The sequence below is a fragment of the Nesoenas mayeri genome, assembly GCF_963082525.1.
Source record: "Nesoenas mayeri genome assembly, chromosome: 6".
Classification (NCBI taxonomy): Eukaryota; Metazoa; Chordata; class Aves; order Columbiformes; family Columbidae; genus Nesoenas; species Nesoenas mayeri.
The window spans coordinates 32842013-32866622 of NC_137545.1; the positions used below are offsets into that span (position 1 = coordinate 32842013).

A 24610-nucleotide genomic window follows, 5' to 3' on the forward strand; every position below is an offset into this window, starting at 1 on the left:
ACAACACTTAAGACCCACTCAGTGCTGTGGGAGCTAAATGATGCATCAGCCTCGTGCTGGCTCGTACACAGGGGTACGCTCCAGGCTTGGCTTATGTACCTGAACCAGAAGCATCTAAAGAATCAGGAGAGAACAGGGGCAGAAATCAGTGCCAGGCATATAATGTGCTATAGAGATGCAGCTGTCAGGCTCCTGTTTCTTTTCTGTGCCCAAAAGGCAAAAAAGAACTTATGACAGGTACTGTAATCTTTAGGCAGGATTACATTAAACCCAGTGGCTGTAAAGGGTTAGGATGCTGCAGAGTGCCAATAAGAAAATTATGCAGAACTTAGTCAGCTGAAAGGAAATAATGCACATACCATGTTGACAAAGGCAGACAGAAAAACCAGGATAATGGCAAAGACTCCAACTAAGGTACTATTGGTCCTGGACTGAACAATCTTCTTAGAAAGAGTCTGGAGTGGAGGTGGGAAAAGCTGGAAAAAGAAAAAAGAGATTCAATAAAAATGTGAAATCATTGCTTGTTTTACAGATTACAACCCGCATCCTTCAGTCTGCACAGGGTTAGAGACCGGTGATGGGGGATGGCGGCTCCGGGAGAAGGGCGAGCAGGAACGTGAGCACCTCACGGCGGCAGGCCCGGCTGGCTCACCACATCTACCTAGTCCTCCCTAATGGTGATGATGGCTCCTGAACCAAGAGAGCACGGCTCGCAGGCCTGTGCTCATCCTGTCATAAGAAGCAAACCACGAGCTATCTCTAAGTGAAACAGCCAGGAGCTTGAGCCTGTAAATTATTGGATCAAAAATTTAAAAAAGCAGAAATGAAAAAAAAAAAAAAGTACACATCATATCCCTTTGATCATGAAGGCATATTGCAGCACTTTCTGGTGCCATTTCAGAAATAGACTGTCAAAAAGTCCAGGTCAGTCTTGTGATCTGTCAGACCCTTGGTGGAAGGTGCTGGAGAAACCAGCTGGCCTGGTCTGGTCTATGGCACCCGGCACCGCAGACACCCAGGGCTAAAAATAACTCCTGGAGAGGGTGATCGCAGAGCTCCCCCAGACAGACTGTCCCGGTGATTCATTATTAGCAGAGCCAGAAGCTTTCTCCTAATTGCTTTCTGACTGCAGGCCTCCAGCGCGCTTTGCTTTAGGTGCTGCACCATCATCTAGGTAGGAACATACTCTGGATTAAAGCGGAGACCAACCAGGAGCCCTTAGCAGCAGGTGTCACCGCTCAGCATTGTGTGAGGCCTCCTTGTGCTACAGCAGGACCAGGAGAGGTCCAGAGGACACTGAAACAAACCCTTTCTCTTCACTTGCCACCACCTTCCTGGCACAAAGAAGAGATGGAGGCCAGGAGACCCTTGTGCAGTGACACACCTGGGCCCCGCGGGGTCCTTCCCCTCCACACCATCATGCCGGGGCCAGGGCTCTGCTGAACACCGACAAAGTTTTTTCCAGAACCCAACTCTCCTTTCCCTACCAGCACACAGCATGAATAACCAAGCCACTAGAGGGTATTTTTAGAGATGCGAAGAAGCCAGCAGCTCAGCGACACGGCACTGCAATTTAACTATGACTAATGTTTCTATTAAAAGTCCTGCTTCTCCCTTTTATCCTTCACTCTTACATCTTGAGAGATGCAACATTGTGTCAGTGCATAGCTTCCCACACAGCAGTCCTACAACGTAATTATGAAGCGTTTGATGGGCCGCAGCGCTGATTAGCTGATGACTTTTTGCAGAGGCAGAGAGAGGTTCACAGGGCGAAAGTTTGGGAAGAGCTGGTTTCACCTGCACACACACAAAAATCCAGCTAACTCCAGAGGGAAGGAGAGCGCCAGGCTCTGTGAGGGATGGGAGGAAAGGGGAAATCAGGGTTACGCCCTATTTGCGCTGCATAAGAATTGATTGACAATGCAAAACACCTCTCTCTCAGCAAAAACCCTTGCTGATCTAGAAATCCTTGGCTCTGTTAATAAGCCATAAACCAAGATATCTCCTTGCCCACCAAAGTCCATCTGCCTCCATGCAGACATCGGGTAGCAAACCCCTGCCAGTGCAGGGATGGGGGAAATGCCACAGGCTTTCCTCCCCTCTCACCTTTATAGGATTTGGAGGCAGAAGGGGGGTTTATGTTGCATTTGAACAGTTTTCAAACTGGATTAGAGCAGGACAGGTTTTCCTGCCACCCCCTTGTTTAGGCCTCAAGGCCAAGCTCCACAAAGGTATGCACAGACCCAACCTCCTCCTGTAATCTCTGGGAAATCAGGCACCTAAATAAAACTCAGGACTGCTTTGTTGTGGATCTTGGCTCAAGCCCCTGCTGCCAGCTATCCCAAAAAAGCCTGACTTTGAACCAAGCCTGAGATATCAAGCAAAGCTATCAGTGGAAGACACTTAAATTCTAATGAAAACATGTTTTCTTTGTATTAATCTTGTTTCTCATTACTTTGCAAACTAGGGAAAATTTTAGGTCAGTAAACAAGTGCAGCTGGAAAGAGTCCAGAAGGCAAAACAAATGCCAGAAACCATAGGAGGTCAGGATTGCAATAGGGAGAGCGATGGCACAGCCATGCTGCACATCTGAGGAACCTCTGCCTTGCACACAACATTCCTGGGGCTCTGTGACACAGGTAATGCTCTCCCCAGTTCACAGAGGCAGATGGACAGACCAGGAATCCCTGCAGCTTGGAGGTCTTCTGCGACAGAAAGGGGGGACCTGTCTCAGCTACGACAATTCAGCTCTGCTCTAGCAATGTTCCCTCCATAAAATCCTCTGTAAGCCAGGGCTATAACAACAACAACAACAACAAAAAATAGAAAAAAAGAAGATTAATTCTTCTACCATTCTCCAATAAAATAAAATCCCTTCTATCCTAGTAAAAGAAATAAAACATCAGGACATTACAGCACACTGAAACCCTGCACACTGTTGCTGGTTAGCCCATTGGTTTGTACTGTCCAACACCATTTTCCTCCTCTTGACAAGACTCAAATCTCATCTGAGTGAAGAACAGGACAAGGGAAGGGCTGATGTGATGACAACTCTAAGCCCATGTGTGCACCGCTGAGAACAGGGGCTGAAAGAAAGAACATGGTCCACTTGGGCAGCCGAGATCACGTTTGGCTTGCCACACAAGCTTAAAGTCACTAATTAGCCCTCTTAAAGTACACGTGTGAAGAAAAATAACCACAGTGGGTTAAAGGGAATTGGATTGTCCCATTGATTCCAGCTCATCCTGAATTGAGATGCATAAATCCTGCTGGAAGTTGTTATCTCCCAGAAGAGAGAGGCTGTGATAGCATGCAGGTACCAATGGGTATGGAAGGGGAAGGTAGGGCACTGCTGTACAGGTAGAAGTCCGGATTTAAAAACCTGTCCAACAAGTACTAGTGTTACATTGAAAATAATCCACAATCTCCAGTTATCTGCATGACAAAAATACATTAAATAAAATCTTTACTTTGCAATAACAGCTCATCATAGACAGAAGAGGCATATTTCTCCTTATTGTATTCTTAACATATACTGTGGACATGGAAAACTGCTTAGATAATTGCTGACAAAAAAAACCCCAAACAACAAAACAAACAAACAAACAACAACCCCAAAAACCCCAGGCCAAAAACAAAACAAAAAAACCCAACCAACAACTATGGGGTCTTTAAGTTCTGATTTTTCAATTTGTAATAAAAGCCTTTGAGGCATTTTGAAGTACATTAAGGTGTTTCTGGAGTAAAAGACAACATCTCCAGGCAACCTGATATTGCAAGTCCATTTAGGTACTTATTTCACAGTGATTTATTAGTCTATTAAAAAAGTACAGTTTTCAGGGGTATATTTTTTCCCTACTTGAGACGAAAACAACAACAACAAACCACTTAAGGAGCATCTAAACTAGATTTGGGAGGCAAATAAAAAGGTAGGCAAGCTGCACCTATGTAAAGCTACAGAAAAACTTTTCTCATAAAGGATAATTTGAAATTTCTCTCATAACGTGCTCCCACGAACATGCAAGAAGTTGAATTCCACACAGCAGCGTAGATACCAGAAGTTAAGCATTTTAAGAAGAAACACAAACTTGATAAGTTAGTAGCAAAACAGATGTCTGTCAGTGGAGTATTTGCAAAGGGACCCCAGTTCCCACGACCTTAGAATCTACTGGGAAGGGAAACCATCTCATGGTGGCCAAGTCTTCATGAAGCATCAAAGTGAAGAACTGGAACTCTCTTGTTTATTATAGCTGAAGAAACTTGGAAAGCCAAGCTGGCTGCATTGGAAGTTCCAGGATCAACTTCTAGTCTGTGGAGAATTTTATAGTGGAAGATAATCATGACAGCAAAAGAAAATATAACACGATCAAGCTGTCCAGAAAGAGGCTGCTGACCACTGTCAAAGCCAGAGCTGGAGAGGCCAAAACAGGGAAGGAAAATCTCACATGAAAGCTGGAAAGAGGAAGAAAAAAGAGCCACTTATCCTGTAACAGCACAGCAAACAGGCAAAAGTTATGCTTATGCTGATACCCTGGGGTGGACATCTGCTTTCCAACTTTGTGTGGAATGAACCATTGGTATGTAAAGCACATGTTCTCCTATCCCACATCTGAGTGTGAAACAAAACAAATGATGCTGACATCCCCGTGTCTTAAAATTTCATCTGTAGGATCTGTAGAAGTGCCTTCCTTGTGCATATATGTAAGAATGCTTTCTGGAGCAATGTGGACTACAGAAATAAAGTAACACCCTTAACCAAGGGCTGTATCAACCCATTGCTTAAAATCTCTGACCTGAAAGATCAAAATCTTTAACAACAGAAGCCGGCTGCAGCTACTGGGAGCTGTTGCCATCAGACAGGTAGCTGACAAGCCAGAAGTACCTGTCCCCTAAGCAAGTCATCTTGTATTCAGACGTTGTCAGCAGAGGCTAATTTGGAGCACTAAAAAAGGGGTAACCAAAAAGATACTGGAGCTGGAAGGCATGATATTTTCAATATTTGCAATCTGTGCACAGAAGGCACTGACCATGCTGGATGTTATACACAAGCACCTGGTGGGTCTGGGCCAACATGCTCAAAACTCACTCTTGGAAATACCAGGAGCTTCAACAAATCCTATTAAACTCTAATGTTAGTCTGAATTCCCTCTGATGTCTTGTGTTCCCAGGGCCTGTGTACTGAGGCAAACCTGGCGTAAAACCAGTTGCGGGCAGCACTGAGCAGACCTCTTCTACAGGGACTTGGAAGTTCAAGGCAATGAAAGCAACACTGAGCATTCTGCCAGGGTCACGTGGGCTGAAAAATCCTGTGTGACTTTTAAATTAATCGTTAATTCAGATCAGTAATAATATTAAACAAACCAAAAAGCCAAACCCAAAACCTCTGAATGATGTCAGGAGAAATGAGTGCTGCTGTCAGCACGTGGCAGCAAGCTGAGCCCATTAAAGCCAGCGGGTGACAAACAGCTGTGTACTTCGGGATGGGTCTGGTTGCAGAGGTGTGGGTCTGCCTTGGCTCTTGCCCCGGCATTCGCACAGCACCAGTAGAGCTGGTGTGCTGGTGTGGCTCTGTGTGGCTGGGCAGTGCACTGGGACGTTCCCTGCATGTGGCACCGCAGCGTTAGTGGCTCCAGTACAGCTCTGCTCTGTGTTTCCAAGTCCTTTGAGGCTGTTAGCAAAAGCTTTCCACATTGGTTGTTAATTAACTGCTAATCATATTAACTGCCGATACCAGTTTACAAACTAGCAACACTCAGTAGTATCCTCACAGGTAAAGGACACACCAAGTATAACCAGCCATCTTTGGGTGCCCTTTCCCAGCTCAAGGGACTCAAGCCTTCCTATTAGCACTGTTATTTCTGACTTGTAATTCTCATTGCTGGTAAACAAGCAGGACCACTGGGATGCTGCACTTACAAACCAGGCTCCCTTTAAAATTGTCATAAGCCCCAGGGAAGCCCCATGAGTGAGTTAAGTTCAAATATAACCTGAAGATATAACCTGAAGCTTCTTTCACTAGGAACAGTTTGTAGCTCTTATTAAACAAGAAGACAAAGCTTAACTCTCCAAATCTAACTTTCAAAAATCAAAAAAGCATGAAAGGTGCAAGTCTGTCAAGATCACCCACATTCAACTGTTGAAAATGGCACTGAGAAGATAATTAAAGCGAGGCAGATCATCTGCCTGACATAATCCATTACCCCACTGTTTCTTCTGCAGGAAACACAACGCTACTGAGCTATTTTATTCCAGGCTCTAAGGAACAAAACCAAGCTTGGGCAAAGGAGCCTGAATCTGAACACTGTCCATGTTCAGACACTGCTAGACTGGAAGGATCCCCAAAACTGCAAATAAAATCAACTAGCATCAACATTTTAATAGGAATAGCATTAAGTGAAAACGATGAGCACAACACTCTTCCCAAAGTGCTGAATGCCAATTTACCACAGACTGCCAGGAAGAATTAATGTGTTTTCAGATTTCACACTAACTATTTCTTTGCTGATCAAAACCAGTTACAAGAAAGAGCCCACCAAATGCTGGAAGCTCTGTCCACTCATCTGAGAAAGGCTGATAAACTTCTATATGTTTATGGCTTTTACTTCCCTTCAGGATATTTTTCCTTGATGATATTCTGCTTTTGATTATCTGCCTATCCAAACATGCATATGCAGCAGGGGCCAGCACACAGGCTACTCCGCAGGAAGTTTACAGGGAGGAAACGAATGGTCAGTGTTTTGTTCCACATTGGAAAATGTATTCTTTTTATATCAATATGAAAGTGCCTGCAGGGGACCTAATAGACATGCAGATCCACAGAGTGATTACTTCTCGCTGAGCTAAAGAGATGCCAACCCTAACATCTGTTCGCAGTTCATTCGGTTTTATCAAAGGCTTTTTCTGTAACCCTTATCACATAGTGTGGAAAGGATGGCTAACAAAACATGCTCTGTTAGCTGAAGAAACAGATTGCTGATCCACTTATCTTAGGCAAAGGACTCTACAAAGAAACCACAGTACTCACCTTTACACAGGAGTAAATGACCGAAACAAACACCACTGTGGTCAGGATCAGGAAACAGGTCAGGTAAAAAGCCAGCATAAATGTAGAGCTGAAATCAAGGAGATTTTATATTTTAAAATGCACACCATATAGAATAGCAACAGCTCTGCTCTCCAGAACACAACCTTAGTACAAGCTGTGACACACTGCACGGGCTTTCCAATTAGAATAGCAGTAGGAGATATGAGGTGCCTTGAATACCAAGATACTCTGTCCTATTTCAAATTACTCATGCAGGCTGCAGAGCAGAGAATACTGCATCTTTTATCGCAGTCACCTTCCTGTCAGAGTGACAGCAGAGGGACTGAGAAATATTTCATGCACTAGATGAGCTGATAGAACGATTCGTTATGGGGGGGTCAGCTCCTGTTTGGCTGTGGGCAGGAGACCCCTGGGAAGGAAATGGTGCTGAGAGCCACAATGCAGCTGAGTAGGAACACCCTCAATGGGAAGAGCTGCCCGTCCTTGTCGTGCATGGGGAATGTGCGCTGCACCATCCTCTGTGCTCCGTCTTGTGACTGGGATGGGAGCAACCCCAGCACGAGGACAGTCAGGGAAAACAGTCTTAGCTTGGTCAGCTTGAGAGGTTCCTGTTCCTCCTACCTTTGAAGTACAAACAGGACCCCAGGGCCAACTTTGTACTAGGCATTTTCATCTGTTTTGATCATGAAGATATTCAACAACAATTTCCCAGTGATTGGCCGCAGTGTGACAAGACAGGCCCCCTCCCAGGAGTCAGCCTTGTTCATAATTTAAAGGAAATATTCTTTCAACGTGACATTGAGGCCAACCACACCAAAGCCAGCTGGTCTCTGTGTTCTCTCATAACTGCTAAGATAATTGTACTTGCTAATTCACCGTTTGAACCTTTGTGAAATTCATTAAAGCTATTCCTCTTTATCATCATAAATTATCACTGCCATTTTGCCTCTAGTTTCAGATTCAAATTCTATGTTGTGTCTTTCATGAAGCTCTAATGGTGACACATACACCCCTGTGGTTTCAGCTGCTGCTTAACTGTTACCACCTTCAATAAAAGACCAAAACTATCCAATTGAAATATAAGGAAAAACAAACCAAAAAGTGAAGGAAAGTGTATTTGACCTGCAGTAAAAACATAGAATTTTATTTACCCTGGAACCAAACCATTCAGACAGGCCAAGCTGCCTAAGGACACTTCTATGGGCAGTGTGGAAGGAGACTGAGCAGCATGACATTTACACCAGGCTGCCATAAGGGATTGGCTCCTGTGTAATACAAAGGAGACAGCCATATGGTTGCCACAGATCAGAAATCAGGTTGTCATTTAAATGTTAAACTGGGTTTTATGGAGACAGCTTAGTGGCTGCTTAGGGAGTTTGATGAGCAACACAAAGGCTGCTATAGGGCCTTTGCAGGTGTGAAGTCACAGCAGTAATATCCAAAGTGTAAGCCTTTTCTAAATCAATTACTTTCAAAGAATATTTCTGGACATAATTAACAGTGTGTTAATTGATCTAGTTCCAATTTTGAGCCCCTTTCAGCTTCACTTCCAGTTTCCCAAAGCAGATCTGTTTACGCAGTGCGTCTGTACTGATGTGATTTTGCCGATTCTGTCGTTCTGTGAGCAGAAGAGAATGTCCTCCTGCCTGGGAGAGTAAATGACCTCAAACATCAGACTGTGTGTTGTTTCTGTGACCTTCCAAGTATCTGATCTGAACGGTACAAACCAATCTCTACTCTGAAGATCTGTGGTGTGAACAGAAGTATAAAGCAGTTGTAGTGGCATGTAATAGTACTGGAGATCTCTTTAAACAATTTTTTGTCTTCTTGTAATGAAGATTAATTTGAAGCATTTTCAGAACTTCTGTGATCTTGTTCTTCAGATAAAAAATGACTAACTCCAAATTTATTTCCAACACAGCAGTGCTCAGTGAATGATATATTATTGCTACTAAACCAGGGCACAGGAAATACCATCATGCTTTAATTTCACGGGACTTTTTTATGAACTCTTTGAGAAGAAATATCATGTCTGCAGAGCTCACTGCTGGAAAAGATCCAATGGGTTATACTTTGCCTTCCGGACAAAGCATTTCACTGCAGTGGTCCAAGAGCACTGTGACCCACAGCCCTTATGCCACTCTTGCTTGAGGAAAGAAATGACTGCAACCCCTAAACTCAGAGTAAGCTACTCAAAGCACAGGCACATATAGTCCAACTCCTTCTATACTTTTCTTCTTGCCCTGTTACTCCGAGTCCAGAAGAATAAATGCATGAGAGGTGATGCCTAACCTGTGAAGCAGACCCTGAGACCTCAGTGCTCTGAGCAACGGGGCTGTGACAAGTTTTTCACCTCCTTGTCCCACTGCATTCAGATAACAGGACAGCCTGGCCTCAAGTTGTGAGTACGTACTATGCCTTAGTAGGCAATCCCTCATGCTTAGTGGTATTTGTTTTCCAAAGGCTTATAGATGTGCTGAACTGAATTTCCTAAGATGAGGGTAAATGGCAAGAGAAATCACGCTGGGAAAATATAAATCCTCACGTGCCAGTGAGGAGGTTTTAATCTGCACGAGAAATGAGTGAAAACAATGAGCATCAGGCATCACTTGAGCATGAATTATTTAAGGATTTTTTCTCTTCCCCTCAGTGCTCTGAATTCTCAAAAAAACGCCAAAGAGAAGTAGGCCAGAATAGAGGAGGGGAGTAGATGGGAGCAAAGAGATGAAAAGGTACTCACTGTGGCACAATTATGATTTGAACAAAGCAGATGAAGAGGAAGACTAGGGAGGCACAAGCCACATAGGCTCCGAACCTGTCATCCACCTGCTTGGAGTACTGCAAAAAATGGAAACAGGGTTATGTTAGTGGGAAATCTGACTGGCTGCCTTCTCTCCATAAAACCTTCTTGCTTGGCATCTGTTTAGGTCCTTGGAAAGCAGTGCCGGTAGGAAACAACTAACATTACAACCTCCCCTTACCCCTGGGCAAGCTGTAAGGGCATGAACAGACCCAAAGGCCAGGGAACAAACCTCCACAGCTGGGTGGAGAGAGGATTTGCCATCTGCCCATTGCACGAGAGGAACAGAAATGGATTAACTGTGACCAGGATTCTAGGTCACTATTGTCAGACCTAAACTTCTTCCATGGGAAGTTTCCTAGAACAGTGATGAATGTTGCTAATGAGAAAACCTTGTATTTTCGTGCAGACGGCTTGGCTCGCTCTAATGATAGCACGAGGATGCTGCGGTTTTCACACAGTCACTACTTCCAACTACTTGTCAACATATTGGTCACATGGGAGCTGCAGTCGATTCCCAAAGATGCTTTATTTAGCTTGAAGCAGTTTTCAGTACAGACAATCTCAGCATTTGAACCACAAAATAAAAGGTGCTCAGAACAGGTGAACTGCTAATTTACTTGGCAGTTTTCAGCTAAAAAACTGAAGGGAAGGAGTGGGGGGAAATTACATGCTTGAGCTTTTATCCAGTCCCACACTGATTCATTGAATAGCTGTAAATCCTGTAAAGGTCTGCTTTCGCAATAGGTTTTAATTCCTATCACTGAAAAAGTGGTTCTAAATAAAATGATAAAATAATTAGTGCAAACTTATTGCTGAAGCTTTTTCCATTGAATAATGAGTTTAGCCTGAAGACCACTCAGCTATCCCAAGGATCTGTGTTCGGATTAAAAAAAAAAATAAATCAAAAAGATGACTTTGACCTTCTTTGGACAATTAAAACCAGCAGTTTATATAGCACCTGTAATAATAGCATCTGGGTAGATATGGACTTAATTGAATTTATTTTTGCAGCCATCTAGAGCCAATGTTACCTCTGTTATGTAGACAGAGAAACTGAAATGATCTTTGCCTCACAACAATGATATCCGAAACAAAATCAGGAAGCAATCAGCTATTTGGGACCTCTGAGTCTGTTACTCCCCTTTCTTGCATTTGTGAGATAGAGAACTCTACTTGTTGCTTAAAATGGGCTCCCAAAAATGATTCAGAGTACAAATCGCATCCCAATGAACCTAGTGGTACCTGGAGTCCATGGGAGAAAAAAGGGCAGGGAAAAGCCCATCCAGAGGTGATTTGGAGCTCAGGCAGGCTGAAGCGATTTGAGGGTGATAAGGGGTGACTGCAACCTCAGTTTGGATGCCTCAAGGTCAGAGAAAGAGATCTGGTTTATTCTGTATTCCTTTGCAGCTCACCATTGCAAATTCATGTGTTTCTGACAGGAATGGCTTGGTTTTCCTGCCCAGTGCTCCCTTCAGATGACTGCGACTTTCTATGGACATGTATATTAAGGTTGCCGTGAAGAGCCACATTTTTTTTAAAAGACCACAACTGCACCTCCAACACCTATATAGCTTTACCTATAGATATAAAAGCTTGACCTTATACATGAAAATTAAAACTCACAACAAGCCTGACTGACACGTTGCAATGATTTTTAGACAACATTACCTTTTTCTCCAAGTCAGGCTCCCTGAATGTTAAGAGGAACTTGCGCACGTGCTCAGAGCGTAACCGATCAATACTTCTGGCATCGATGGCACGGCCCAGAAACTCATCCACTTCATCTTCTGGGTTCATACTTTCCTGTGTATTCCTGAGGATGTCAGGAAAAGGGAGCATAAGAGGACAAGATAATTTCCCCCTCTTCACTATATGTTATCATTTCAGTATATAACGAGCTGGAGGTTAGTGGCATTTTGCTTATGACAGCTTCAAGTTAGAAAATGGATTATGAGCTGAGAGGAAAATGATATCAGCTCTAGAGTTCATTGCCAGTCCTGAGTCTACCAGTGAAATGATTTGATTTACTTGCCCTTTTTCTGTCCTACATCCATCTGTTTTCTTGCCTTGCAGTCTCTTTACTGTCCTTCATTCTCTAAAACTGGTCAGCAGTCTCCTTCCACAAGTCCTCTGGCTTATTCTCCCTGCACCGGCTGTGCCGTCATAGCTGTTAGTGCCTGAACTGGCAAAACGATTTACGTAACCAGCCATATTTCTTGCTTCCCAATAATAAAATCTGTAAACATTTCTGTGAAAATTTCTGAAGCTGAACAATTCTCCATTTTTGTGAAAAAAATGTTTACACAACAAACGTGGGAAAAAAGACGTGGCCTGACTCCCCAGTGCCTCCCCTTTGTGCAGTTATTTATGAGTATAGAGCATAAACAAAACAAAATTTTCTGATCACAAGATATTTACTTATCTCAAGCAAAGGCTACAGAAGAAAAAGGTAGCAAAAGAAAAAAATACAAATTAAATTCTGCTTTCTAAATATGTGGAAAGAGATTTTTAAATTGCTTACAATCTTCAGTATCAGTGTGTTTCTGATGCTCAGCTACAGCTTCAGAAAAATTAGGTTGATTTTCAAAAACTGTTGACAAAAAATAACACTGAAAACCTAATTGCCCGGAGGCATGGTGCACTGAGGATCAGCAAACCTGAAGCACCTTCCCAACCTCCTTAGTTATTTTTAAAATCTAACAGGATTTTAATGACTTGATGCAGCCAGTTTCATGGGCTGCCTTAAAACTAGCTATAGGCAGAAATTAAAAGCTAATCCTGAAGTGCTGTTTTTCTGTTCTGCCTGCATGATTGCCAGGATATGTCAATAGTTATCTATTGAAATATGCCCCCCACTTGCACCAGGGCATCTTCCAGTGGACAACTATATCTGTGTGCAAACCCCATGATGGCACAGCAACTTACAGCTCATATTGTGTGGCTTTCACCTTAGGCACTCTGAAGAAAAACATCCTGAAGTCTGACAAGCACAATGAAAAGCTACACTGCTTTATTTTCTCGATATTATTTGTGCATTTGTACTGCATAACAGTGCATATTGCACAAATACCGTGTTGCAGCCAGCAGGTCCCTACACGTACAACTGCGCTGGAACTGGAGATCACTCAAAGTAGCTTACAAACCAGAACATGACTCTGTTTTAAAAGTTTAAAGCCTCTTTTTAAAAGAAAAGGTCTCCCAAAGCTTTTTGCTAAACTCAACCAGATTTTCAGAAGCACTCTGTACCCTGACTCTACCATGTACTTCTTGCCAAGAGAAAAATAAATTAGGTCCATCTGCTTGTTTCCATTCCACCTCCCTTTGCCCCAGCCAGCGAGCTGAATGTGTCCACATTTCAACTTGTTTGCGACGACACACCAGCGGCAGATATTTAGTGATTGTATGGCAATTGCAAACCTAGTTTGTCTCAAGGTCTTACCTGTTTTTTAGCCAATCTTAATGTTTCAGTGGGGTTCGGGAAAAGAGGGGTTTTTTTGACTCTAGAGTTATTTAATTCCTTGAGCTTCATATATTCTACTTCGAAATTAAAAGTGGTTTTGTCCGTAGAAGAACAGGATATTCAATTTACTCCTACATGCTTCCTTAGAGAAAAAACATCTGCTTGAGTATTCAAGACGATGCTGCTTATTTTCATCCAGTCCTCACAATGTCTTTTGGACTCATAAAAATGAGCAAGGAAATCATTAGGCTTCGTATTTACAGAATGTCTTCCAAGATCCTGTGAGTTATTTACACATTTGGGTCATTCACGTTTAGTCATTTCATACCACGAACAAGAGAGGCAATACGTTTTCCCCTACAACCGGAGCGAAAGAGTCTGCTCAGCATCTTGGTGAACCTCAGGAACATTTCAAGTTCCAGTTGAAAAGCGTCACTCCGGAAGATGCGAAGAGAAGAAGAAACTGTCTGTCAGGCTTTGGCCTTGGCTGCCTCCAGTTTTGTATCAGGTCATTATCCTGCTGAGGGTATCTCTAATGCTACAACAACTTGTGTGATTGCAGATGGTGTAGAAATATCCCTGCAGGTTTTAAATTACTCTGCTGGGATATTTGAGGCGAGGCAGCTGCATTCATGTAGACTGCAGGGAAGCTTGGTCACCTTGCGTAACACCTCAGGTGACTTTTGCAACCAGTTGTACCCAAACTAAATTAGTGTACAGCCAGTTTGGGTACATTTGCATAAATGTAATTTTGACTTGAAATACAAAATTGCCCCATGCCAAGGAGTGCCCTGGAGGCAGTGTCTGTAAGTCAGGGCTGAGGTACTGCCATAGACTAATGAAATTCACATGGGGAAATATTTATTGATATATTGGAAGTGTGTGTGTGTGGAGAACACATGGATTTCAGGCTGACATGAAACTTCCAGAAACACCTCTTAAAAGCACTGCTGAAATTTCTCCAAATGTAGCCAATACAAGATTATTGCAAGGGCCAGGAACAGCGCGAATAGAGCTTGGAGCAACTTTTGCATTCAGCTTGCAAATGTGAAGGCCAGCAATTAACCCAGAGATGCTGGCTACAGAGTAATGCAAAAATGTTCCGCTGATTTAATTACTTTCTGCAAATGAAGAGTGTGACCACTGCCAAAGCTACACGTATGCCATGATTTTAAATGCTTCATGCCTAGATTCAGTAACTAAATCTACATTTAGGCAAGTAAGTGTCGGGTCCTGTTTTCAGAGCTGCATGGTGCCTACGTCTTCCTTCACTGTCAGAGCACTGATGCTCAGTTTTTCTGCTCGTGAAGGCACTGGATTTAATGCTTGACATGGTTTAGGTACCTGATTTTAACCAATGTCACCGTGAACGTTTTCTGCTAGAGATTTTTTTTGCTAAATCTTTGTCCTTGAATTAAAAAGATTTCTGGATCAAGAGAATCTGAGGCAAACACTAGCTTCTCTTGGTGATGAAGAGGAACAGAAAAGTTCTGCAATCTGTATAATAACATGAAGTCAAGCTGAATTAGCACCGGTAAATACACCATAATCATTGCCAGCACTTAGCCTATTGGCCATAACAGTGCAAGTAGCCTTTTTAAACTGAAGGAGAGACATTACAGTCCTTGGAGCAACAGTGGAGATGCTGTTCCTCACCAGCTAGGTGACTCTTCACAGAATCACAGAATGGTTGAGGTCGGAAGAGACCTCTGGAGATCATCTAGCTCAACCCACCTGCTAAAGCAGGTTCAGCCAGGCCAAATTGCACAGGAATAACTCTTGTGGACCAACAATGAGGCAGATAAATCTACGTTCTGTTGCACAAACTATAAGGAGAGATCCTGTTTCATGAGATACTTAAAATTCCAGTATTCCTAAGGATTTTTTTTTTGTAATCTGTTAGACCTTTTCTGTCCAAAGTATATCTAGTATCAGCCCAGCTCCCTGCAGCCATGGATGCAAAAAGAAATCATGGTGACTGCCCTGGACGCCATGTACCACCAGTGAAACATCCCAGAGTGCAGAGGGATAATGTTATGGAAATTGGGTTTGCAGTGAAGGGCAAGGGAAGGAGAGAATGATTCCTAACATTGCCATGTTCAAACTTATTGCATCCCATTACTTTTAGGGAGTCACTGTCAATGCTCAGCCACCGTAACATGAATTTTCCCAAAGCTGGATGCTCAGGGCCCACAGAAGCATTTAACTGCCCCAGCTGACAGAGCTCTGCTTAGTCCTGACCAACAGCCTGAGAAGCATGATAAGGAGGAACAGCAGCATATTTTAGCCACCAGTCTCCTGTGCTGTCACTTATCTCATGCTGAGCAACCTTTCATTTAATGCCATTCAGTAGCACCAATTGTGAAATTATTATAAACATCTTCAGTACAGGAAATGCTTTTGTTATTTCCAGCTGTAGAATTTAAAAGGTGAACACAGTTGGTTTTTTCCTCCAAAAGCAATTTTTCAAAATACCATTCTTGCTAAATTGTCATTTTAACAAATTACTTTAAAAAGTTCTGGATTAAAAAAAAATGCTGCTTTAATGTAGCTGTATTTCAGAGCATGCAAGTTGGAATTTACTTTTTCAACTAAGCTGTCATTTGTGAATTCACTTTTACATATAGAAATAAGCAATATGCAATAATGAGTAATATAAAATATATACAAATAAACTCAAGAAATAATCTATGTATTTCAATACATACATAAATTTTTCTTATCTGAGATGTTCAGCACTTAGACATACTTTACAGGAAGATTTTGGTCTCAGGATATTTTCAAAGCTATTTAGCAAAGAATACTGGGAGCAAGGGGAAGAGAAGCAAAACCATTTTAATTACAAAGGCAAGTTAGAACCACACAAACGAATAAATGTTTTGAGGACAGCAGCAGTTCTGAATGCACATCAGTCAATCCCATGCCCTCGACTGGCTGTCCCTCCAGGAGAAACCTCCAGAGAGTCCAGGGATTATTCTTGGCTGCTGGGCATTAAGTTTTGTCATTTTTTAATACAAGAAAAAAAATCCCAAATCTGCAAACATAACAGTGTATGAGAGAAGTAAATTTGCTTACTTGTCCTTGGGGTCCTCAAAACCCTGAAAGAAAGGAAAAGGACACAAGGGTTAGGAAACAGGCTGACCTTGAGAACACAAAGTGTCCTGAGAACGGCATTTCGAGGGGAGTTTTCAGGGCGCTCATTTGTCAGGTGTGGAGGGAGAACCATAGTGACCCAAGGCAATATTTTGTGCTGCTGTGTCACCAGGCAGACAGAGCAGTTTTAGAAAAACACATGCTTTCAGATACAAATTTATGGATGTGAAGATAAGGGAAATGCTTCAGCTGACTGCTGGCTCTCTTTATTTTAGGTGTCTTCTGTTTGTCAGTCACCATTACAAATGATAGAATGGAAATTATGCTGCTCTTACAACTGAGGGTATATTTTACTTGAAACAAAACTCAGATTGATAAGATGTGGCATCTATAGTATTCAACTAGGTTTCAATTCTTTAAGTCAGGGCTTTGCTAAGGAAGCTGGATGCATTACGATTTTAATCTCTTCAGCAGGAACCTCAAGGGGTGTCCTTCCTTCTCCTCTCACTGCATGCACACACAAACCATGTTTTCTTGAATAAGGTTTCAGGAATTATTTATAATTTTTGTAAAAGGCAAAATGTTCACAATTCCTTCAGGCCCACCTGAACTGAGCCAGTGTACGTATTTACCAGTCATCCATAGTTCAAGCAGGTAGAAGACCTCAGAGAAACCTACGTGCAGAGGCATAGTTTTATATGTTTAGCACGAACATACCTTATAGACCAAACTGCATCAAAATGGCCATTTTGCATGGGCTGAGACAAGATCTGTCCTCTGACATCTTTGCTTAAATTTAACTGAAGTCAAGGAAAGTTGTATATTTGACAAGCAGGGTCAAATACTCAAGCACAGAGTTTGTACCCTGTGTTCCAAAACATAAGACAAATGTAGCTGGGAGATAGGAAGAATTCCTTTTGTTTTCCTTCCAGAGATCTCAGGCCAAAAACGCTCAGAGCACGTGAGGATATTCCAGCTGCTGGACCTGCAGCCACTGTCAGGCTGGAGGCAGCAAACTGAGATCAAACTGACTGTAAAAAAGGAAACATCTTTGGGCAGAAGTGTCCCTACACTTGCCTTGTCCAATACCATCAGAAACAAGAACGCTGATCAGATACTAAATGAGAACAGATTTTGCCCTCGCAGCTAGTTAGCGATGTGGAAATACAGCGAGAGGCAGAAGTAAAGCAAACAGTCTCCCTGTCAGCAGCTTTGCATGGGAGAAAAAGTGGTGGTGTTACTCAGGTCGATGGACATGACTGTGATTCACTAACAGAGCAAGTTCCATTTCTACATAGTCCATTTCAGACTAAAACCACACTTCAAAATAGAAACTACAACTCTAACTTAACCCATCAGAAATTCAGCTAAGGTCCCTCAGTCCCACCAGGAGGAGATTCAGTGGGAATAAGGACATAGTAATGTTGATTCAAAGTCAGCATGCCCATTTATCCAAGCCAAAAAACCCATGTACTTTTTGATTTCACATTAAAGAGCGATGAAGCAATCATTCAACATCTTGTTGTATGGCTTTTTCTTTCCCTTTGTTTAATCATTTTACAGTTGTTAGGAATATCTGATTGATTTATTTATTTATCCTCTAAGCAATGCTACAACACAGTGCCAAAACCAAAAGCTCACTGATTAATCATGGAGACAAAACGCTCACTAATTTGTCCAATGTCATAATCAGGCTGAAAAATAAAATAATCAGCTGAACACGAATAGCAACCAGCCAAGAAACGAGGGGAGAGAAGCAATGAGAAAAGAGCCAGTACTTGCTTATTAGATAGACATCAAGTTCACATTTCCAAGCTTAGCCACATGGGGACTGGATGGCTGACTGAGTCCCTAAAATGGTCTGATTTTCACAGACAGCTGCGTAGCCCTTCACTCTACCGAAATGCTGAAACTAAATGCAGATCTCATACTCCTGCCTTCTAGGTGCACAAGTGTGAGGATACAAACCGACCAGATTGAGTTATCAAAAAACCTCAGTAAGCATATCCTTCAAAAATTCCTTAATATTTCAAATGTGGAAGAAACATAGAATGCATGTTTAACTGGTAACTTATATGGGTGATCCCTTGATCAACATGGAATTTGTTTCTCCCTTGCTTCTCTCCCCTACCAAAATTGTTATAAGGAAAGTCTATAAAATAATACAGATTAATTGTTCTAGCTTTTCAATGTAAAATATTAAATTGTGCTTAAAACGCTGGAAATTATTCATGCTGGTAGGTCAAATTAAATTGGTGTTCCAAAATTAAAAACTCAAAAAAGGCATATTTCAGGTAAAGCAAAAAAGGAACAGATTATTACATTTTATTTCCTGGATCTTCATTTAACGAGGCTAAATATTTAAAAGTGACTTGAACTTTAATTAGAGAGAATCAGCTTAAAATTAAATGTAGTAGGAACCTCTTTAAGTTAAGCAAATTAAATGATTCACTTCAAACGTTCTCATTTCATACAAAAGATTGTTCAAGCAGAATTGCCAAAAATGGAATTGTTATGGAGAAGATATGCAGGATTATTTTTGGAAAAAACCCCTCAAATACAGCTTCTTAAAAACTGGTTGTTTTTTACAGGAGATCCTTCTTATTTGCACTGAAGTACTTTGCCAGGATACAGAGCAAATATACCTCTAGGATCTGGCTGAGGCTGGAGATTTTCTTCCCTATCCACTAAAGAGCCCGTGTCTCAGTCACACACCAAGAAACCTTTTAAATAGAGGAGATGATCATGTGCACAGGGTCACGCTGTCCACCTCATTTTGGGTTGTAAGGAAAATTTCCCCCTGGGTTTTGGTTAATGTGTTTTCACCTCCTCCTACTTTGTGGGCATGCCTGGTCCACTGAAAAATCTGCTCTTAAATTATTTCCTTCCCCTCGCACAAGGCTTGGGCACTAATGACACATTGGTCGTATTTCTTCTCTGCAGCTGGCAAATAGTTCAGTTTCTCGAGGACTCAGATGCTTTGCTCCAATTAAAGCCCTTTGGCTCAGCATCAGGCTGCTCGCATGAATTGCAATGGTCTGTGTTACACACAGGATAAACACTAAGCACAATCAGTCCTGCGGAAATATGGTCTGAATAGATTTGTCTTCATTCCTAAAGGACTAACACACTCATGATCTAGTAGACAAACTTCCAAGCTCAAGCAGAAAGTGAAATAACGGGGGCTGCTGCTGCGAGCGTGTCTGTAAAGCCGCTGCCCTGCAGCCCTGATCTCAGCTGCCTGTGCTCGCTGCCAGGGCTGCACCAGCCTGTCTGGGTACACAGCAGGTTCTGAGCTGCACAAACATATATCAAGATTGGTGTTTCTGCACACACATATACAGAAATTTGAATGCCCAAACAAAACTGCTGATAAAAATGAGGTGCCTGTTGTTTAGGTGAGGGGGAGTAAGGGCATAAGAAGAGAAACAGCCAGTTCCTGGAGTTACGTATATAAATCCCCTCTTGACTGCCTATGGATTTGTGCCCAGCAGACTGAAGCAGTGCTGATGGCTTTCTGGGGTGCTATGAAGAAAACAGTGAGAACTGGCAGTGGGGATGAAAATGGCAGAAAGTTGTGATGGCTACAAGAATGAGACAGAAAGGAGGATCACAGGAGTTCAAGAATAGCTCCATCACCATTGACGATGAAGTACCCCCTGTTAGGGCCAAAATTCCTTTTCTCTAGAAGGGAACATAAGGCATGGGTTAGATCTCATCGCAGTGCAGTACTAATGGACTGCTGCATATAGGACCTCATGCAATTTTTATTCAGTCTCATTTTAAATATCCCTGATACTGGAGTTTCTTCCCTTCCCCGAGGAGGCTGCATTATTCTGCCATCAGATTGCAAACATAAAGATAACAGCATTCAGTAATTGCTCTGAGACTAAGACTGTTCTCTCTGACTTCAGGAATATTAACCAAAACTTAGCTGAATCAGCTCCCTTTAAGGCAATAGTACCTAGCAAAGAATGGTCCTGCTCTTTCTTCTTTTCTACATGATATTCGTAACAAAAATCCGTATTTTTAACGGCAGGTCAGGTGGCTCTGAATTTACAAGCACTTACTTTTAATGACCATCCTCAGTGGGACTAGACATGTGCAGGAGGAAAAGAAGGAGTGTTACATTACTGTATCTGTCCCTAAGGCTTACTATTTTATGGGGGATATTTTATGAATATCTATTGTGCTAAAAGCTCATATGACTGCCATCTCTCTGCTTGACTTCTAAATTAACTAAGCCCTTTTCTTTGAAGATTAAAACTGATTCCTTAAATAGAATGGTAAAGTGTTTGTCAAAACCATGACAAGCTGACTGCTATACCATAATGCTTCAAGAACCATTAGAAATAATAATTCTAACTTTGAGAACATTAGCTGCAATTATTAACATATTGTGAATATGCAAAGAAAAGTGGAATAGACTTTACATCCTTTTAACTTTTCATTTAGCTCCAAAAATAAGACAGTAGAGGGGCTGATGAGCTCTGTGACCTTCTTAATGGCAATGTGGCTGGAAAGCATGGATTCTACCTTAAAAACTTTGCTGGCAACTTCAGCAATGATTGTAAGAGCAAAAATGACAGAGAAACTAGTTTTTTCTTGTCCTTTTTTTATCTCTAGAACAAAGTTGAACTGGGACTTACATGATGTTAAAGCAGAAATCAAAAGAACTTTAGACTCAGGGCCAAGGAGAATAGGGACAAAATGAGCTTTGTAAGAGGTCCGGTCAACTCGCAAAGCAAAGGTGCTTCACAGAGACAGTGACCATGGAAAACAGTAAAGGAGAATGACAGGCTGAGAGTGGATGCAGTTAAAAACAAACCTGGTTTGGCCTCACCACAAAACTAATTATTCACATCTGTTTTCAGCAGTGTTATACATTCTACTTTTGTCCCTGTGGTCAACAAGGCAAGGTTATTAAGACGGATGCTGTCAGGTGTAAAAGCAGTAACGAAACTGAAGGACTTCAAAGTATTCAAACCAGAAATAACACAATTTCTATACCAGAGTCCAGAAAGAACTGGCATGGAAAATACTAAGCCTGATAGGAAGGATATTTAACAAGCATCTAAGTGCAGAACAACAAACTGGCAGAAAACCACTTTAATGAAACAGATTACATGATGAGTGTGTCTGCAATCGCCGGAACACAGACTAATGAGCTCCAAAAAGGAAAGCTGAAGTGCTCCCTTTCTGCACCCCACCCCACTTGATGAATAGACTTTCATTCTTCTGCACTGGTTGCAGATGGTAAAACCCTCTACTTCGTTCTACTCAAAATGATTTAATATGCAGCCCCCGCTGGTATACTGGACCTGGCCAAATCTATGACTTTATCTGGCCCATCAGATTTGTATCTACGGAACATAAGTGGTTGCTTTTGAAATAGTTTTTTTCCCCCTTACTTTTAATTCACTTCTGGCTCTGAACTCACATCTCTGAGAAGTGCAGGTTGCTCACACTTCCTAGTTTTTTGTGTACTCTGAAGTCAAATTTCTTTAGCTCAAAGCTCATGTTTTCAAGCAAAATGGTATGTGGTTCTGCACTTCACTTGTGAACTGTTACTAGAACTTGCAAAACAGAAAAACACATAAAAATAGCTAGTCCTAGAAACGCTCTGAATTGGTTCCTGGCTCCTTAATCTCTGCACTTTCATTGCTACTCTCCAAATGATGATCAACGCAACAAGATTCTACAGAAACTACTGTCAAATATCCTTCTAATCCGATGCAGACAGGCTGAATCCAAGCCTTAATTGAAATCACCCACTGGCACTGGTGGGAGCTGCTCACTCCCTCTGAAAACCAGACCCAAACCTGCTGACCGGCATCCTTTTGTCATTAAAGTTTCCTGTCCCCTTTAGGAAGCTTTGGAAATCATTCTGGTGAGGGCCTCAACTCCAACTCTGATGTCCACCTTGGTTTCACTGCCACAAACATCAGAGGAAATGTTTCTGTGAATAAAGGGAAATTGGTATCTTTATTTCTGTAGGTTTAATTTAGTCCCACTCAGAAACTGTCTAACATTTTTTGGTATTATTTCACTCTAAACCCCATTTTCCTATATGACTATGATATATTCAAGAAAAGGGTATTGGATGGTGGAAAAATTATCAGTGCAAGAATTCCAGGTAAATATTAAACTCTACTTAAGTTTCACAAAAGCAACATCAGACTGGCTGTTGCATCTCACTGACTCTTATCCCTCTGTTAAATAATTTAATCAAGGCTGATGGCAGGTCTTGATCAAATAGAATAATAGTTAAGTTTGAAGATGAGGATACAAAACTGACAATTTGAGCAATATACAGTGCTTTTTATATGGCTCCCACTCATCTATTATATATGAGATTACAAGGAACATGTGAATCAGGCAAATCACCTTTACAGAAGCATCAAAGCAATTATATAGCATAACTACAGGACAGGATTCCGCCCCCCCCAGCTGCTGTTTGTGAGCTTTCTAAACCAAAATGGCTATATAAAACTCAGACTAGACTAACAATCTCCTCTCAGGTCTGTAGCAAGACATGAAGATTACAGCAGGAAAGATTCCTCAAGGGTTTCTCCCTGCCCAATTACGAGTTCAGGGGATTCTGCACACTGCAATAGCAATGAAAAAATAGTGGGTCAAATTCTTCTCCACTGGGCGCCCCTGTCCAGCCCAGCTGACGTCAGTGTTGCTATTACCAGATGTAGCAGATGATTGCTGGAAAAGAGGATAATGGTGACCTCTAGTTAAATGAAACCTTTAAAAGGAGGGTGAACCCTCGGTGCCTCATTCATGGACTCAAATCCACTTCTCGTTGACGGGGTTGCACTATTGACCGAGAAAAACTTGCCCTATTGAGTTTTATTTTAATTTTTTAATAATTTTTGATGTTTAAGGAGTAGAGTTGGCACAGAATCAGCTAGAGTGTCTGTTTCTCTAATGCACCTGTTCCCCAATTCTGATTTCCTTGTAACAAGAAAAAGTATTGTAAGGGCAACTTGGAGACACAAAGGGAGGAAGTGAGCTGTACTTGTCATGCAACATGAAGAAAATTGTTTGCTTTAGGACAGGGTGAATAGGACAAAGAATTATATTTTATGGTTGAATGACCAGGCTTGTAGATGAGTGCTGTTTCATTAGAAAGTAAACACCAAGCAATCAAATATCATGTAGAAGACTGCACAGAGCTCTGAGCAGCGCCACAAGGAATCAGGCAGTGCCTACCTGAAAGATGAGCTGCTTCTTTATTGAACTGGCCATATCCAGGATGCATTTTTCTAATTTTGTCTCACATTTTTAACATCTGTATGCAGTCATATTTCCTACAAATATATAATCCCTCTTTGATTTTATTTTGGTTTTTACTTTGTAACTAACATTGACGTAATACGCAATTTCATTGCAAATGAAATGCTTCATTAGTTGCACTCAGACTAATGACAGAAGCATGGACAGACTGAAATCAGTATTGTAGATCTTCAGGGTTTCCTCTTTCTGTTCCTAAACATCCTAATGTTGAACCTTTCCAACAGCTGAAAAAATAAAAGGAAATCTGCCAGACATCTACAACTGGGCTTAGTAATCACATTAGGCACTCTGCTCACATTTGATTATAAGGACTTGGAGGTACTTGTTTCTGAAGTAAACCTTCCCCAAAGCTTACATCAGTGGAACAAGCTAAGATGCTCAGTCATTCTAGCCCATGTGAAATGAATATAATAGCTCTATGGTAGCCTTAAGATCCAACAGCAGGACTTTCCACGGCTGAGTAGATCTCATGACACAACTAATGGTTTTTTTTAGAAACCACGGAGCATTAGGCTGTGTCACGTCTGGTTGTAAGACCTCAAAAATGCCCAGTGTCTACTGGGTTCAGAGTGAGCACCGCTGCTTATCGATGAAACGGGAAGCGCTCAGAGGGGAACAGGAGCAACCACGGGGCTTGAAAGCACCAACTTCGGAACAAATCCGATGAGGGAATTGGAGCCGAGCAGATACATGGTAATGGTCTTCAAATACCGAGAGGATAGCTGTAAAGAGGGGAAAATGAAACTGTCCTCTGTCTACTGTGAATAGCTCATGCAGCACTGTTTTTTAAAATTGAATTGAGGCAATCTGAAGTGAAACATCAAGAAAAAATAATCAAGCTGTTGAAAAGGATGCCCAGGAACACTGTAGGATTTTGAGCCTTCAAGGTTTTTAAACAAGGGCT

At 41.9% G+C, this 24610-nt stretch overlaps 1 protein-coding gene across 2 annotated transcripts in view; it reads right to left on the reverse strand.

Annotated features, from left to right (window-relative positions):
* ADCY5 (adenylate cyclase 5) overlaps positions 1–24610 on the reverse strand; it is a gene marked incomplete at both ends in the record, with an annotated part of 206619 nt that overhangs the window by 12930 nt on the left and 169079 nt on the right. For both annotated transcript variants that reach the window (XM_080346722.1, XM_080346723.1), the window contains 5 exons: positions 360–476; positions 7025–7112; positions 9786–9883; positions 11517–11661; positions 16384–16406. In XM_080346722.1, the coding sequence (XP_080202848.1) occupies positions 360–476; positions 7025–7112; positions 9786–9883; positions 11517–11661; positions 16384–16406 (471 nt within the window). The remainder of the gene's footprint in view (positions 1–359; positions 477–7024; positions 7113–9785; positions 9884–11516; positions 11662–16383; positions 16407–24610) is intronic.